General features: G+C 42.4%; 1 protein-coding gene across 3 annotated transcripts in view; it reads right to left on the reverse strand.

The window, feature by feature from the left end:
* Positions 1-18,203, reverse strand: part of ARHGAP10 (Rho GTPase activating protein 10) — a 325,239-nt gene that overhangs the window by 87,983 nt on the left and 219,053 nt on the right. For all 3 annotated transcript variants that reach the window (XM_086704136.1, XM_086704135.1, XM_086704137.1), the window contains 2 exons: positions 16,370-16,475; positions 14,544-14,703 (listed from right to left, as the gene is read on the reverse strand). In XM_086704136.1, the coding sequence (XP_086560262.1) occupies positions 14,544-14,703; positions 16,370-16,475 (266 nt within the window). The remainder of the gene's footprint in view (positions 1-14,543; positions 14,704-16,369; positions 16,476-18,203) is intronic.

Here is an 18,203-nt window from a genome sequence, read left to right on the forward strand (position 1 = left end):
TAAATACGTACACACACACACACACAAGTAAAAAGTAATTTAATAAACTCCTAGGGGCACATCACCTAACTACCTCAATCACTAACTGATGGCTAGCTTAATTCATCCAAGTCCCCAGATTATTTTGAACCAGATTCAAGACTTAGCACAGGTGTTTACGGAGCTTTAAGTAACTAGATTTTACTCTAGAATTCTAGATGCTTTTATCTCTATAGTAACTAGAAAGACACAATACTATGCAAAGATCGACAGAAGCCATCACTACCTGGTCAAGAGACGAGCTATGACACAAAAGGAAATCAAACTCTTCCCCTAAATCACTATGGATTAGAGGGTACTGGTGGCATGATTACATGCCAGAGAGAGAGAGAGAGAGAGAGAGAGAGAGAGAGAGAGAGAGAGAGAATAATTCTATAAATATCTGCATGAAAAGAAATAATGACTTGGGATAGCTCACAGGAGGAGGAAGACAGCATTAATACTGGATGACAAGCTCACCTAACAAATCCTGATTGAAGGATTTAACTTTTTTTAACCTTTTAATAAAAAAAAATTAAAAAAAAACTTTTTAGAGAAAAATCCAGAAGGGTAAATAGAGGAGGGAGCAGATCTGAGGAGGGTCAGTGTCAACCAGATACTACAAAGCCTAGGCCAAGCTGAGGAAGGGGGTTTTGACCAGACGCCAAGGACAGAGGGCAGGACAGACAGAGCAGCACCTTGATCCTTGAGAAAATGTGGGGCCTCCAATGACAGCGCTCAATAGAGCTGAAGGGTGAGAACAGAAATAAAGCTGACAAAACTGATTCCTGCCCTTTGGGGTCACTCTCAAGGAGAAATCAACCAACCGGAAAGTTAAAACAAGGAGAGCTTTTAAGGGACTTTTCATCCTGTGCCAAATTAGTCCAGCAACATAAGGCTGCATGGCTTGAAATTTACTTGACCTGCACTGACCACATTCATGTCGATTCCCATGCTCCTCAATAAAGTTAATCCTGTACTTCCTAATAGGCCTGACAACACACACTTCCCCAACAGAATGGAGAAGACACTTCCCAAGCAAAAAAAGAGAAAAGGCTATGACTCCCAAATACAGAGAACATCACCCCTGCCCTCACACTCTTCACACCAGCAGTTAGAAGAGGCCCAGTGAGGGGTGCCTGGGTGGCTCAGTTGGTTGAGCGTCTGATTTCTGCTCAGGTCATGATCTTGCAGTTCGTGAGTTCGAGTCCTGCGTTGGGCTCTGTGCTGACAGCTCAAAGCCTGGAGCCTGCTGTAGATCCTGTGTGTGTGTGTGTGTGTCTCTCTCTGCCCCTCCCCTGCTCATGCATGGTCACTTGCTTGCTTTCTCTCTCTCAAAAATAAACACTTAAAACATTTTTAAAAAAAGAAGAGGCCCAGTGTATAGGAGAGAGTAAACACAGCAGGCCTAAGATGGCCATCCTTAGAAAGGCCTGCTTGCAAAGTCAGCCCTTGGTTGGCATCTGGGAACTAGGCTGGTAAACAGTTGTTTAAATGGATATAAAACAGTCCCTTACAAGTTAGCATGGCCTACCATGCCTAAGCTGTTTGTACATAAATGTGCATATGCGGGGGTTATATGGAACACCTGCTTTCCTTCTGGGAGTCTGGAATCCTGGTATACAGTTGGCAAAGCATGCCTATGTGACTACCTCCCAATAGGCACTGGTCTCTAATGGGCTTTCCAGAACAGAAGTATCACAAGTGTTGCTGCATTTTCAGTGCTCGGGGAAGAGTCTGCTCTGTGTGACCCCTCCTGAGAGGAGAGAACATAAGCAAAACTACATGTGGATTTCTCCAGAGTCCACCTGGTTTGTCAAATTCTTCTCTGTGTGTCCTTACTACATCGCTATGAAGAAACTAGCTGTGAGTACAAGTATATGCTAGGTCCCCTGCCCCCTTCCAACACATCCCCAAACATGGGGGTGGTCTTGAGGACTCTAAGCACACCCAGGAAGGGCAGGCACTATATTTACTAGGAAGACTTCTATTTGGAGGGCACTATGTAGTAGCCTGCTTCATCAAATAGACATTTTATCCACTCTGACTTTAAGTTCGAGAATTTGTGGAAGCCTAGCAGAAATAGAACTGTTATGCCCCAGTGTGCATGAGCTAAAACTGTCAACCCTTAATTTAGCCATTTTTCCGGCTACCATTCATTATTCAAAATGTTTAGTTAGGTGGGACACTAGTGTTTGCCATGCTAAAGATGCAGGGACTAAAACACTAGTGCGTGGTCAATCACCGACCTAGTGCAGCAGTGGTGTCTCAGAATGGTTTTAATATCAGAGCAATTCAGAAGAATTTAAATGAGACAACAAGGTTGCGGTGTGAAAACCTGGCCGGGACAGAGGTGCCTTCATCAGACTTCCCCAAGTCAGTTGCCTTCTTCTTCCCACTCAGGCAGAAATCTGAACATCACCACATCTCAAAATAATGGAAAATGGCTGTCGTCCAGTATTTTAGCACAATGCCTTTCAGTGTGGGCTCCTTCTTTCCATAGCCAAACTGAGCCATTACTATTTTTTTTTTATTTTTTTTAATGTTTATTTATTTTGGGAAGAGAGAGAGAGAGAGAGAGCGAGCGAGCAAGCAACAGAGTGTGAACAGGGGAGGGGCAGAGAGAAAGAGAGACACAGAACTTGAAGTGGGCTCCAGGCTCCGTGCTATCAGCACAAAGTCCTATGCGGGACTCAACCTCACAAACCACGAGATCATGACCTGAGCCAGAGGTGGATGCTTAACCAATGGAGCCACCCAGGCGCCACCCATAAGTATCTCAATAAAGGGTTTCTTTGGTGGCTGGCCCCACAGAAGGCACACAAACAATAAAGTATCACTGATGAACTAAAGCAAGAATCTGAGATGAGTAACATCCTCACCTGTTCCCTCCCAGTTCCTGAGCAGAAACACAGAAAATAAGTCAACAGCAAAAGACAAGAAAGGCTAAGCCAGAAGACAGGTTCTAGACCCTAACTTCTCATGGATATACGGCAGCTCTTGGTTTCCCCATGGTTCTAGGTTCTTGACTTGGGAGTCCCTGAAATTCCTAAAATTGTACCCACGTTTCTTTTGTGTATATATAATATACTTATTTGCTGGGAACAGGACCCAAAGCTTTCATTAAACTTTCAATTGAGTCCTAATGTATTAAAGCTTCAAAACTATTGCTCTAGATAGAGGAAAAGTATGTCAGATGAAGGAGTAGACTTTAAAATGACTGACTGAATGGCAGACCAGAGGCCCAAACAGCCAGGAGACATGTAAGAATGCAACGGGGGATGAAATGGGTCTATCAGGTTGGAGAACAACAGCTAGGAAAACAATTATCTAGATAAAAGACACTTCTGGTTTAAATACTGGTCTGAGAAAAGTGAAGAAAGTTAAAGAAGCTCTAGTTAAAACCACGGGAATAGAGCAACAGGTTGAGATTTGGGTGACCTCGAAATACCCGTTTCCATCTGAAATTCTACTGACCAGATGCACCTGATCCATTTCCATAAGGACTGGGCCTAAGTAGCAGCCAGCCTCAAGAACATGCTGGAGCTATGTGACGGCACCAAAATATAAACTGAGTTAAATCAAAGTCGATGAATAAATTGTAGGTATGCTGCACTGTGAATTTTCTCACACTGTCCAAAGATGACTTGGTTATAACCAAAACTGACCAAACTGACATAAGTAAAAAGGGATTTATTAAAAGGAATAAGCAGGAAGGACAAAGAGCTGAAACAAAAGTGCTCTGAATTAGTAACCTGAGGCCATCAAGAGCCAACCAACAATTCTCCATTTCTCACCTCTGCACCCTTCCTAATTGTGTTTTTAATCTTTATTTCTGAGAGAAAGAGTGCAAGTGGGGTAGGGGAAGAGAGAGGGAGAGAGAGAGACACAGAGAATCCAAAACAGGCTCCAGGCTCTGAGCTGTCAGCACAGAACCTGATGCAGGGCTTGAACTCATGAACCATGAGATCATGACCTGAGTTGAAGTGGGACACTTAATCAACTGATCCAAGCACCCTCTTCCAATGAGACTCCCCATCCTTTCCAGCGCTCTGCCTTCTCCACCGGGCATCTGACCCACTACTGGGGTTCCTTCAGTCTGAACCCCAGGGGCAATCTCACAGTAACAGGCTGGGTTTCTCCCCATCCCAATTCCACATCTCCAGAGGAGAGACCGTGACTCAGCCCAGACTCCAGAGGAACTACTCTTGTGTGTATAGCCAGTTCTTGTCAGCAGATCGAGATTAGAGTGGCACTGAGTCTTATGAGAGGGATGAATTCCACAGTGAGCAGTTCTCAGAGATGCTGAGCTATCTTCCAGGACATATATGTACTAAATCACTGTGGGGCAGTACAGACGAGAAGGACCCAAGAGAGGTAAAAGGGGAAGAGACAGAGGTCAGAGTCTAGAAAAATACCCTTTTCCCAGCCCATCTTGTCTACCAAGTAGCAGGACATCTTTCCAGGAAAAGAAAGGGAAAAAAATTTTCCTCTGAAGGTATCCTAGTCTGATGCAAGTGGCCATATTATCACTGCACAGACTTCAACAGTATGCATACTTTATTAATATAAACATCTATTGTTTTTAATTCTAAAGTTTTTTGCTAAAAGCATGTAGCCTATTCTCAATACTCTGGATTAAAGTTTAGAAAAATCAGTTCTTTACATATTATTGAAGCAATACTTCACGTTTATATTTTCCCACTTACACTATTTGGTGTAATTTTGGATTTCTGAAAATTTGGGACACTAAAACATTCTGCTTTTAGTGATTTAGTTCAATCTTCATATCCTCTAGATCTGCTGTTGCTGAGGATCAGAATGTAGTTGTCTGGCCTATTAGGCAGTGACCACACAAAAACCTTCCACTTAAAGCTGTTTAGAATTGACAAAGCAGCAGTATAGTCTAGGCCTCCTTAAGAGTCCCACCTCCAGAGGCAGACAGTCCTGGGTTTAAATCCCAGCACTGCCATTTACCAGCTGTGCGACCTTAAGCAAATTCTTACCCTAAGCTCCAGTTTCCTCATTTGTAAAATGAGGATGAAGATAATATCTACCTCACAGAGCTGCTGAGCAGGGCATTAAATCAGATCATGATATAAAATACTTCGCAGTATGAGAACTTAGTGAATATTAGCCTTTCTATTATCATATATTAATAATCCTGATGGTGATAAACACAAGGAGAGAGATGATAACAGAGCTTCATTAGAGTTTCTGGCAACCTTGAGCTGAGCGGCCTGGCACAGCCTGATGACCCCAAAGAGACGACATGTCAGAAGCAGGCTGCCTGTCATGTGCGATGTGGCAAATGGAGAGTGACCTGAAGAAGGGGGGAGATGGCCAGTTGAGAGCAGTCGGCATTCCTGTAAAAGCCCGCCAGGTACAATGATCATATAAACCCCTTGGATCTCTCAAAATTCAAATAAATCAGCACTAAAAAGAAATAAGCTATCAAACCATGAAAAGACATAGAAGAACCCTAAATGCATATAACCAAGTGAAAGAAACCAGTCTGAAAGGCTACATACAATTCCAACTACATGACATTCTGGAAAAAGCAAAACTATGGAGATAGTTAAAAAAAAAAAAAAATCAGTGAGTGCCGGACCTGGGAAGTGGGGGGCAGTTGAGGAAAGAGACGAACAGGTAGAACGTGGGATTTTTAGGACTATGAAAATATGCTGATAATATTAAAATGACGAGTATGTGTCATAACACATTTGGCCAAACCCATAGAATGTATAGCACAAGAGTGAACCCCAAAGAAGCTCTGGACTTCAGACAATAATGACGTGTCAGTGAAGACTCCTCGACTGTATCAATGTACCACTGAGGTGGAGGGATGCAGATACCAGGGAGACTCTGTATGGGGAGGTGGAGGGGGAGACAAGGGGCATACGGGAAATCTCCATACTTCCCTCTCTGTAAACTAAAAAACTGCTCTTAAACAAAGTGAAGTCTTTTAAAAAATACAAATATGTCATTAGAGTTTAATATAAAATGTGTGTATTTATTTGTGTAATGTGTATTTATACATACATTAGCAGACAGTGACAGTGTAGGGTTAAGGGATAGGCCTTGGAGACAAACTGGGTTGAAATTCCAGCTTGGCCACTCTCTCTGGGACTATGACCTTGAGCAAATTACCGAGCCTCCATGGGCCTCATCTTCCTTATTTGTAGAACAGCAGGGAGAGGAGGAGCTCACGTGGGTCAGCTCACCTCATCTTTGTGACCACTCTAGTGAACGGGTACTTCAGTGGTTTCTATTTCATACAGGAGGAAACTGACAATGAGAGTCAAGAGGGTGCCCAGGTCACAGAGAAGTCACATAACTTAGTGGAGCTGAGATGCCAACACAAGGAATTTCATTTTAGAGCTCACTATGTATGCTACATTATGTGATACTCTCCAGAGTATTTCAGTAAAATGTCAGAGAAGGAGCTAAGCCTAGTGCCTAGTGCTTTGTCATCCCTTTGTCAATATTGACTATTATTGCTGATCTCAATTTTATATCGAGAGATGTGGCAGAGATAGCTCTGAAAGCTTTTGGGGGGGGGGAGTTATTTTATAAAAGAAAATAAAAGTGGGCATGTCCCTGCAAATAGTCCAGCCCATAAACACCCCACACTATCCTGTCCCCTAAGAAAAGGCATCTGACGGCACCTTCTCCATCACTCACCTACCCATTCCCCGCTACCCCCCCACCCCCTCACTCCTCACTCACCCCATCCCCTTATTCTCTCTTCCAAGAACTCTTGGTGTTGCTCCTAAAGGAGAGATGAACAAAAGGATCATATTCCCCATCGTTCTTAATTCTACAAATACTGATAGAATGCCAAGTTCCATGCCCCAAGCTATACTCTGAGGACCTGTCTTTGTAGCTCTGCGTCTCCAGAGACTTTGGCAGAGAATCTCTGAGTGGGCCAGACCTCCTAGGCCTGCTCGCTTTCTCCAACTCCCCAGTCTCCATCTCCAACATGAACACATTCTCATCATCAAAAATATTATGGGGGCGCCTGGGTGGCGCAGTCGGTTAAGCGTCCGACTTCAGCCAGGTCACGATCTCGCGGTCCGTGAGTTCGAGCCCCGCATCAGGCTCTGGGCTGATGGCTCAGAGCCTGGAGCCTGTTTCCGATTCTGTGTCTCCCTCTCTCTCTGCCCCTCCCCCGTTCATGCTCTGTCTCTCTCTGTCCCAAAAATAAATAAAACGTTGAAAAAAAAAATATTATGAAGTTCTTCCTTCTACTGAATCAAAAACTCACCTCCTAGCAAGTTCTGCTCGCTTATACTAAGCTTTCTTAGATAACAAAAAATAAATCTACTTCCCCTTCCATACTGCAGCTCTTCAATTTTCTTGAGATAGCCCCAGTGTTTTGTCTACACCAGACACTAAATGCTGCAGAACTTAAGAACTGTATCTCCCAAATTTTCTCTGATCAAACCACGCTAGTACCATGGGAAAATACTACCTACCCCAGAGCCACGCTACAGTGCAGAGAAGGGACTTCCTGTACCATAGCAAAATGAAGAGAGAATTGAGAAGATAATGTCATTATTATTTTATGACTCTCCTTCAAAAAAGGAGGAAGGCAGACAGAACGTTTTTTGTGGCTCTAAAACTTCTTTTTAAATACTCCAGAGAGAGGGGAGGATGGGTGATGGTCATTGAGGAGGGCACCTGCTGGGATGAGCACTGGGTGTTGTATGGAAACCAATTTGACAATAAATTTCATATTAATAAGAAAAATAAAAATAAAAAATAAACACTCCAGAGAAATGTAAGGCCCTGCTGAGAAAAAAAAAAAATCTAACAGTAAAGGAAGTCTCCACGGCTATGCCAAAGATGCCAACATTCAAGAAAACTGGAATAAGGGAAAAAGCCATCCCCACCCCCTACAATTTGTCAGATCCTCTTGCCATAAGGTTTTAACTTCTGTACTGAACCATCACTACTCAGGCAGCCATAAAGCTTTTAGAAATTTTGGAGTTTTATCATTGTTGCTGTTGTTTAAGATATTTATTTTTCTCTCATATGAAAACTGGTGGTGCCTAGCAACCCTGGGCCAGCAAAGCTTTATCAAGAAGCATTTTAGGCTGAATTTTTTAAAAAGAGATTTTTTTTCCCCCTGAATGACAGGCATGTTTTAAGACTAAAAGGTTCTTTGCACCTCAAAGAAAATGGTTGGCATACCACTCACTCGGGCCCCCTTCATATTCAAGGATGACAGAGACCAACCTGCAGAAAGGCCAGGATGTGCCTTGTCTTTGCGGCAACAGGAGTGGAGGAGTGGGCTGCCCCAAACCCAAACCAGTCCACGTATGGCTGCTTCTGAACTGCAAGTTGGGACTGAACAGGGCATCCCTTCCACCATGGAACCTGGGGGCAGAGACATATTCTTCTAGCTTTTGGCAAAGACAAGGGTGTAGGTCCAAAAGTTTGTCCCAAGGTTAGTAAGAGTAATGCAATGTGCCATTTGATACTCTTTATGTGTGCGTGTAATTTAATATTCTGAGTGTGCTGCACACCTGAGAGAAAACGTACATGCCCGTCTCACCTTGTCTCTTCTGTGACTAGAGCGACACTGGCTATCCAAGGATTTTGCAACAGATATTACAGGGAAGGTTACTGAAACCTCAGAGCAGGAACAAAACATCAGCCTTTTCCACAAACCATGATCATCACAAAAGGCCTCCATTTTCTCAGGAAAAAGGAGACGCAGACTGCCTGAGTATCTATTTCAAAGACTAAACTGCTTATTTTGACTAACTTTTAAGAATCCTCACCAAGGAAAAGTTTTATGCCAATAAAATGTGATTATCTCTCAGTACCTTGTGGTCCACAGAAACTGTAGTATATAAAGGCTAACACTAGACAAAATCTTCATGACCCACTGGCCATCACAGAATCAGTGAAAATCAGAGCAAACTGAAGCATCCCACAGAGCTAAAAGCAAGGAGGGCACCACATTTGGCATATCACCTTGAAAATCCAATTATAATCCTTAATAAGATAAATATACAGGCATATCTCAAAGATATTATGGGTTTGGTTCCAAACCACTGCAGTGAAGTGCATATTGCAATAAAGCGAGTCCAATGAATTTTCTGGTTTCCCAATGCACGTAAGAGCTGTATTTACACTGTACTGTAGTCTACTAAGTCTGCAGGAGCATTATGTTTAAAAAGACAATGAACTTACATTAAAAAATACTGCTAAAAAATGCTATTATCTGAGCTTCCAGCAAACTGTCATCACTGATCACAGATCACCAGAACAAATATAATGATGAAAAAGCCTGAGAGATGGGGAGAATTACTAGAATGTGAAATGTGACAGAGACACAAAGTAAAATGCCACCAATGGACATGTCAACGCAAGGCTGCCACAAACCTTTGATTTGTAAAGAACACAGTATGTGTGAAGGGCAATAAAGCGAAGGGCAATAAAACAAGGCCTGCCTATAATCTGGATTAAAGTTCTATATACTATCGGGACACTGGGGGGCTCAGTCGGTTAAGCGTCTACTCTTGGTTTCAGCTCAGGTCATGATCTCAGGTCTTCGTGGGCTCAAGCCCCACATCGGGCTCTGTGCTGACAGCGTGGAGCCTGCTTAGGATTCTCTCTCCCTCTCTCTCTGCCCCTCCCCAACTCATGCTGTCTCTGTCTCTCTCAAAATAAATAAATAAACTTTAAAAAAAATTCTATATATTATGTCAAGTGATTTGGTTGAAAGTAACAGATTTCTTACTTTACATGAATTGCCAATTTAAGTATTAACATGAAATAAGATAATAAAACCGCACCAATATTAATGTTTTCTTTGATGATTCCCAAAGGTTCTTCATAATCTTCCAGGGCCCTCAGGGACTTGGGGAGAGACAAGGAGGATGTTGCATTATCAACACAAATTTCTTTTATGACACTAAAAATGTATAAAAGAGCAGAATGAGCTCTATTTCAACAAACTGTTAACTCCCAGGAGGGTTCTTTACCCACCTGTCTAACTAAGCTCCTCTAAAGAGCTCCCCATCCCAGAAATTAGCTAACAGGAAGTTAGAATTAAAAGTGATTAGCAAGCTGTATACAATTCAAGTGCCAGCAGTCCTCCCCTACTCTTTCCCATCCCTGTCCTGTCTGCTCGGACTTTTCCTCCTGTCTGTTCTTGTCCTCCAGGAAAAAACACATGCAGATCTCTACTTGCTATCACCCATTCCTGAACACACACTCATTTAAACCCTTACAAGTCAACTTCGGCTCTTGCTCCCAACAGACATTTTACTCTTGGAGTCAACAGTCGTACTCTCCCACAGGGACAACATCCGGCATCACTGACAATGCCCCTTGACAACCCTAACACTGAACTTGCTTGGGTTTCTTCTGGTTCCTGTTTTATCACTAATAGAAAAATCTCAGTGTTTTGCTCAAAGATATTGTTCTTAATCTTCTCCTAGTGATGGGAAGCAAAGGTTTGGGGTCAAACCATCCTTAACTCAACCCAAGCATTGCCACTCACCAGCTGTGTGCCCACAAGCAAGCTAATCTCTCACCCTTCAGTTTTCTTACATGGTATAAAGGGACGTATGTGTAATAAGAATTGTGTATACATACAGGCACACTATTAGGTATATATGCAATACTTTAAATATTTTTTTACTTTATATATCCATTTTAAGTGTGTACATACACACACATACACACATGTAAACACTAGGGTTACAGGAGGTAAGTACCCCAGGTAGTAGACCAAAAGCATATAACACAAAGGGCGCCATGCCAATCTCTTGCCTCTTATACTTCCTTCCACTAAATTCTCTCACAAGTTTGAGCCCCACATCTCCAACTGTTACACATCCAGATGAATAAAATTCAGCACACCGTAAACTGAACTCTTGCCCCAAACCCAATTTTTTTTTCTTCTTTTTATTAATGACATTAATATTCTTCCAGCATTGGGTCCTCAGGTGTGACTTACTGACCATGATTTATGACACATTCCTCTGAGATGGCCCACAGATCCAGACCGTGGATTGTGTCTACTGTGCCTCACAAGATGATGCCCGCCACCCTTGAACTTCCACTGTCACAACCAGGTCCTCAACTACACGCCGCGCGACCCCTCACCTGGTCTGTTATTACTCTACTTTCTACTCGCTAACCCTGCTGCCAGATTAAGCAGATTAACCCTGTTTCCTGAAGCAGTTTCCTTGAAAGCCAGGAGAGGCCCTGGTACCCATAAAGTGAAATCCAAAAGTCCTATGGTGGCATTCCCAGCCTCCCTACACCTGGTCCAAACCTCTTTCCAATCTCATTTCATACCACTCACCTATGTTCCAACAGGAGCCGCATTCCCATAACACACACCTACTCTCTGTGCTTCTGTGATTACATGATTTCCCCATACCTGAAATGTCCTCTTAAAACATACTCCACCTGTTCAAACTCTCTTCTAAAACCTATTCAAACCACCTAGTCAGGAAACGTTCCAGATTCCTCACAGTTACACATAAATCCGCCTCTGAAGTCTCAGCAACTTTCTCCGCATCTCTGTGAGAGCGCTTATTCTCCACCGCATCCCGCCATTACTGTTGGACAGACCTTTCCTTTTCCCTGCCGGACTCACTGCCCTCATTTCCCCCACATCTCACATCCAACTCTGAGAAGGCACCCACCACGAACATGCCCATTAATCCATAACAAGTATACTTTGTCAAGAATGAAACTTAGGCAAACCCCATAAATTCTAAGGCAAAATCCCAACTTGAAAATCGGTGGGAATTTCACAGTACCCTTTTCCACCTGGGAAATGCAATTTTCTGGTTTGCACGGGAAGAAAGACCTTGATGATATTTTTGGCCCGTGAGTGCTTCTTTTAAAACAACATCTTAATGTACTGTGTGGGAAGGAAGCCAAAACATGTCGATTTAAGTTTCCTATAGAGTACATATGGGTTTTATGAAAACAGCAAAAAGGCTAGGATAAAATGTGATCTCCAAGGCAGATTAACTCAGGCCTTTTTCTAACTCCAAAATTAATCTAGTGTTTTCTTGCTTTAATTATATGCTGAAAGTTTCCTCTTCTGCTTTGGTGACTTTCCTGGTCAGAGGCAGCATTTTTCACATTCCTAGGATGGAAACATAAGTGAGGAAAAGAAAATGCCTTCCTTCTATTGTCACTTTCCCCTCTGTCTGTTCTCCTTCATAGACACTACTTAAGTCTCTTCATTCTCTCTCATTGCCCCTCCTTTCTACCCCCCTGTCTATTATAATTCTTTCCTCCCCCAGAAGACTCTTCTTTTTAACCCTTCTACCCTCCCTCCCTCTCTTTTATTTTGTTCTCAAGCATTTACTAAGAGGAACCATATCCCTCCCTCACAATGTTCAAGTCAAAGACAAGATCTCTGGGTGGTAAACATGGGTCTGTGGCCAAGGAAGCCTCTGGCTCCCGTGGGTCCATGCGTCCATATGAAGTTTTCCTGCACAGCCACCCTCTTCGTAGAGATATCCTTCCTCAGAGCTGGGCCTGGGCTTTGAGAGGAAGTCCAGCTGAGTGGGACAAAGAGCTGGCAGTGAAAGTGGACACGGATGAAATCAGAGTGAAAAGAGGAGGAAACGGGGAAATTAAGTTCTCAGAAATAAAAACTAATCCAAGCTAACAGCTCCCCAACCCAAGCAACCCTGTACATCCAAACCTAACCCCATGCACACAGTGAAGAATCTGAAACTCAACAGCCCCCTACCCCCTTCTTGATAGGAAACTCACTGCTTCAATTCACACTGGCTGTGCATTTGCAGCATTATCTATCGTAGCCACAGAAAGGCAGAGGGGAAACCTGCAAGCCTTCTACTTAGCTCTAGGAAGCTTCCTCTCTGAGAGTTGGTTCAGTTTCATCCGCTGTAACCATTATAATTGGCTCACCAGCGCCACTTAGAAATTCCTATAAGGTCTGTTAACAAGGTGGAAGCAGCACAATCTACTTCCCAGCAGAAAAATCATGAACTTACCTTCTCAGCTTCAAATAAAAGAAGAAAATAGGACGCTGCAGCATTAAATGGAGATCCTTTTATATGAGAGCAAGACCCAGAGCCAGTATTTTCACAAATAAACTGCATGAAAGTTCCCTAATTGGGAGTTCACCTAATGATAGTTGTACCACTAAGCATTGTTTCAAAGCCTGTGGGTCTAATTATTTCTTTTTCTAAAAATGATTAGTAGCCATCTTTCCTTGAGGCTGTCTGGATAGCTTAGGGCACCACAAACAAACAAACAAAACAAAGCAAAACAAAAACCCAAACGTCTTACACCCATAAACAAGCTGCTTATGCTACACTGGGAAAGAAAATCTCTGACTAGGTTTCACCCTTAACTCTTCAGTGGGAACCAGTATTCACACAAGCTAGAACTGCTCTAGCAAACAGCAAATGCAGCAAGGCTCTCGCTGTGCTTTGCTCATAGAGCCTAACACCTCTGTCTCCTTCCCGCTCCTCTGCCCCCTTCAAAATTTATTGAGCTCATTCATTCATCCAAAAAATATTAACTGAACATCCAACATGTACCAGGTATTATTCTAAGTGTAAAAAAAGATCTCTGCCCTCAAGGACCTGGCAGAGAGAAACAGGTAACTATGGCAATAAACAAATTACATAACATGTTAGACACGGATAAGTGCTATAAGATACAGGTCCCCAGACGGCCTGTACCCCACATACTGGGAGCTGCTTTCCATCAGGGACTGTAATGTTCGTCTTCACATCCTAGCACCTAATATATGCTCGGCACAGAATACAATCTCAGTTGAAAAGAACCAACAAATTAAAACAAACTTTTAATAAGCAAATGAGTAACCAAGGATTTTAACAGTTTTCAAATTCCCTATCTTAGAAGAAGTGAGGACAATTAGAAGCAAGGTCCTCATCTATAATGAGGATGAAGAAAAATTACATAAAAGTTCTTGAAAGAATCTATCGTATTTTCAAAAACCCCATAGTCCCCTGATTACAGAGAAACAAGTGAGCAGATGTGTCACCAAAGCGATTATTCATTTTAAACCAGAGATTCTTAATCTGGGGTTCCCAGAATCAAGGATGCATATGAATCCCCTGAAGTTGTTAGCACAATTTGGGAGACAGGGGGAGTTTCATGTGTGTTTTTCTAGGGAGAGTCTGACACAGATTGGCAAAAATATTTTCCCTGTGTGACAGAAATAGAATTTGAGAAATCCAAGGATAGGACTGAAGGCAGCAAAAAACCTGAAGATTCCAGTATTATATTGCAGATACTCATTTGCATCTGGGTTAAATGCTTCTTCCTTAAACTACTGAGGCAACAGAAGACCAAGTAAACTTCAGATTTATGGAAAGCCATCAGAAGACACAAGCTCAGTGGGAACTTCTCAGAACCAAGCTCATCATCAGAGTAATATCATCATTTAATGAGGGAGGGAGGATCTTAGAGGACAGTTTCATCTGGTGGTAAAGCCAAAAACAGGAATTTCCTTAAGGAGAAAACAACAGAGAGTTTACCTTTTCATGGTTTTCGATTAAGATTTCCACAACGATGTTCTGAAACTTCAAATCCATGATGGCAGCAACAGTTTCTTCCTGGGGCCTCATCAAAGTTGGTCCAAACACCACTCCCAAATTTGCCACAGTCATTAAGTTCTGCTTGGAGTGATGTGAAACACTACATAGACGTGGGGGGAAAGATAGGTCTCCAGTTAAAAGAGAGGCAATAACTGAGGAATGTACATTATTCTCCAACTCTGTATTTCCTTAAAAACAAGGAGTCAAGAAGGGGTGCCTGGGTGGCTCAGTCGGTTGGGAGTCCAACTTCGGCTCAGGTCATGATCTTGCGGTCAGTGAGTTCAAGCCCCACGTCGGGCTCTGTGCTGACAGCTCAGAGCCTGGAGCCTGCTTCAGATTCTGTCTCCCTCTCTCTCTGCCCTGCCCCCACTTGCACTGTCTCTCTCTCAAAAATAATACAATACAATACAATATAATACAATAAAAAAAAAAAAAAGGAGTCAAGAGACTCCATTGTCCTCAATGTCTCAATGTCTGAAATAACAGGATCTGACAAGACCCTAGATGATGAGGCCCCTGCCTACCTTCCTATTACTCTCTTTGTGACACCCTGCTCTAACCACAATGGCGTTCTTAACAAATCTATGTTTATGCTAGGCTTATGCCCCTCAAAGATCTTCATTTACTGTTGCCCTCTACTTAGAATATCCTCTCCTTCCCCAGACATGTATACCCTTGGCTTCCAGTAATGACCAGACTGTATGGCACTCTTGCAAGAACTGGCTTCAGAAGCACCCAGAACTTGAGCACCCGCATTCACCCCTTTGGCCCAATACATTGTGCACTGAGCAACCTGGACAACTGTTCTCACAAGCCCTGACACTTAATTCAGACCTCAATTCAAAGGTCTCATCCTCCAGATACCTTCCATGATAACCCTCTTTGTAGTCTTACACCCAATATATATTCTCTAACCCCTCGCTCTATTTTGTTTTTTTTAATCACTTATCTGAAATTATTTTGTATTTTTATTTGTAATCTGATGATGATTTTTTTCCTCTTAGAAAGAAGGGACTTCATGAAAGCTGGGAATTTGTCCATCTTTGTTCGTCTATGTATCCACTAGCACCTAAAAAAGGCATTCAGTAAGTATATGTTGAATGAACGAATGGCTATACCAGTAGTAGGACACTTGGCAGGTCATAATATTCCCTGGCCTTCAGTTTCTTTTTATGTAAACTAAAAATAAATAACAAAATAAAAAAATAAATTCTAAAACAGCATTTTTCAGCTTCCACTTACCTCTAAAATTCTATAATTATAGTGATCTAAGAATCATTTATATTTGAAGAAAGGACTAATTTTTCCACTGAGTGATTAGATTTTGCTTGCTTTTTAAAGAAGGAATAAAAAATAGAATGGATCCTATGAAATTACTACCTATTACTGGATTAAACAAACTTCAAGGACATGTTCAAACTTAGAGTTAGGTAGGTGTGAAACCAGGCTAAATTCGCTGACAGACTTATAATCACATTTCCAGAATCTGTGTACAGGGAAGTGTATAATATTCTCTTCTTTTACTTCCAATCAAACCCCAAGTTGCTGGCAGTGATGTTAAGAAAATAATTATACGACTTCACGAAAGCATCATATTTCAATGGTCTTGTCCAAGACATACACAGTGAGTCAAATGTCCAGCCTGCCTTTCCAGGCGTGGCCCCCGGTATTGTGTAGACAGCCCCACTTCCAACTGTTACAAATCCAAGAACCCTTCACAGCACCCAGAGTGAAACAGAAAAAGTTAGAAGGAAAAAGAGGCTTACTTTGTTAAGTGTTTCACCAAAATATCCAGCATTTCTTTATTTTTCTCTGGCAGTTTGTGTACCAAGAAATGGATAGCATTGACGCGAGATTCTGGGCTTCCACTTTCTTTAAAAAAAAAAAAAAAAAAAAAAAAAAAGAAGAGAAAGAAGAAAAAAAAACCAGATTACTCAGAATCAAATACAGTCCTAAAAATCAACCATTACAAAGGTTCATCTGTTCTACATCTTTAAACAGAGAATTTAAATGTATTTTGCCACTTCTCGAGAGAAAGAGAGAGAGAGGAAAGCTATCTTTTGCCTTATTCTCCTTAGTCTCTGAGCCTCTCCTATGAGGTAATTTCCATGCGAACGCAATTAGTGCCTCTCCCTGGGGTGATGTTTGAGAATAGAGGGCTACTCCAGCTTCTCATCCTGGCACGCTACACTTCCAGTCTGCCTGTCACTTGAAGGAGTTCAGTCACTGGCTCACTGCCCCCACGATGGAATGCAAGTAAAACATCAGCAGATAGATTCTTCCCACTTACCGGTTGCATTTTCTCTCTCCAAAAGATACACTGAAGCCCTAACCTCCAGCGGCTCAGAACATGCCTGTTTTAAAATGTGCGTGGGTTTTGTTTTCACCAGGTATGGTAAGACACACAAACATAGAAACGACTGACTTCAAGGAAGAAGTTTATACTCACACATCCCTAGAAACAGAAGGCACAGGACACCACATCGGGCTGCGCCAGGGTCAGGAGAGGGGCAGAGGGAAGAAGGGGAAAGTGCGGTCAAGGGGCTTTACTGTGGTTTCCATGTGAAGGAACAGGTGAGGCAGAGTTAGAATGACTGGTTGGCTTGAATTCTTTCAGCAGGCTCTGAGGTACAGGGGCTGTGCTCAGATGTCTGGTACCTGGCCCTGATTAGGGCAGGAGAATACTGACTTGGAGTGTAAGAGCCCAAAAGACAGAGTTTGGAAGAGAAAAGGGGCTCTGGTTTGGTTGGCATATGGAAAACATGCTCAGTTTCCTATCTCAAGGAATTGGTTAGCCCCAGGAGAGAAGGCTCCCCAGGGTCAGTAAAGCCCCAGATGCCAAAACATCAGAATAAAGAGACATGCTTAACATAATGACCTTATTTGGGAATAAGGTCATTGCAGATGACATCAGGTCAGATCAGACAGATCATTTCGGAGTAGGGTGGTGGTTTCATCTGTCTGGTGCCCTTGTAAGAAAACAAAGACACAAAGGGAAGATGGCCATATGATGGCCAAAGGGGAGAATATCATGTGACAATGGAGGCAGAGATTGGAGTGATGTGTCCACAAACCAAGAAATGCCAAGGGTTGCTGCAAACCACCATATACTGGAAGAGGCAAGGAAACAGCCTTCCCTGGACCCTTTAGAGGCTGGCCCTGTCAACGTACACCTTGATTTTGGACTTCTATTCTCTAGAATTGTGAATGAATGAATCTTACTTACTTACTTACTTACTTACTTACTTACTTACTTACTTACTGATTGATTGACTGACTGTTGTAAGCCATTCAGCAGCCCTAGAGAACTCACACATTCACTTTTTCCCTTAGACTTTGGAATGGATTATCCACAGCTTTTATCAGCAATGTGCCCAAATTCCCTTTATTGTGTTCTTAACCAAAAATTATCAAACAAATCAATAAAATGCTTATTATAGAGAATTCCACTGGTGTTTTCAGGGATGTCAAAGAAGTGACTGATAAAAATTCAGTGATCAGTTACTGCAGCAGAAAGGACAGTGACAGACTGCTTGGAGGTTCACAGAGAATTGACTGCAGCAGCAGAGGAAGGGTTTCAGGTAAGGGAGAACATTTGAG

The sequence above is a fragment of the Puma concolor genome, chromosome B1 (assembly GCF_028749965.1).
Source record: "Puma concolor isolate L17-30 chromosome B1, mPumCon1.1.hap2, whole genome shotgun sequence".
In the NCBI taxonomy this organism is placed as follows: domain Eukaryota; kingdom Metazoa; phylum Chordata; class Mammalia; order Carnivora; family Felidae; genus Puma; species Puma concolor.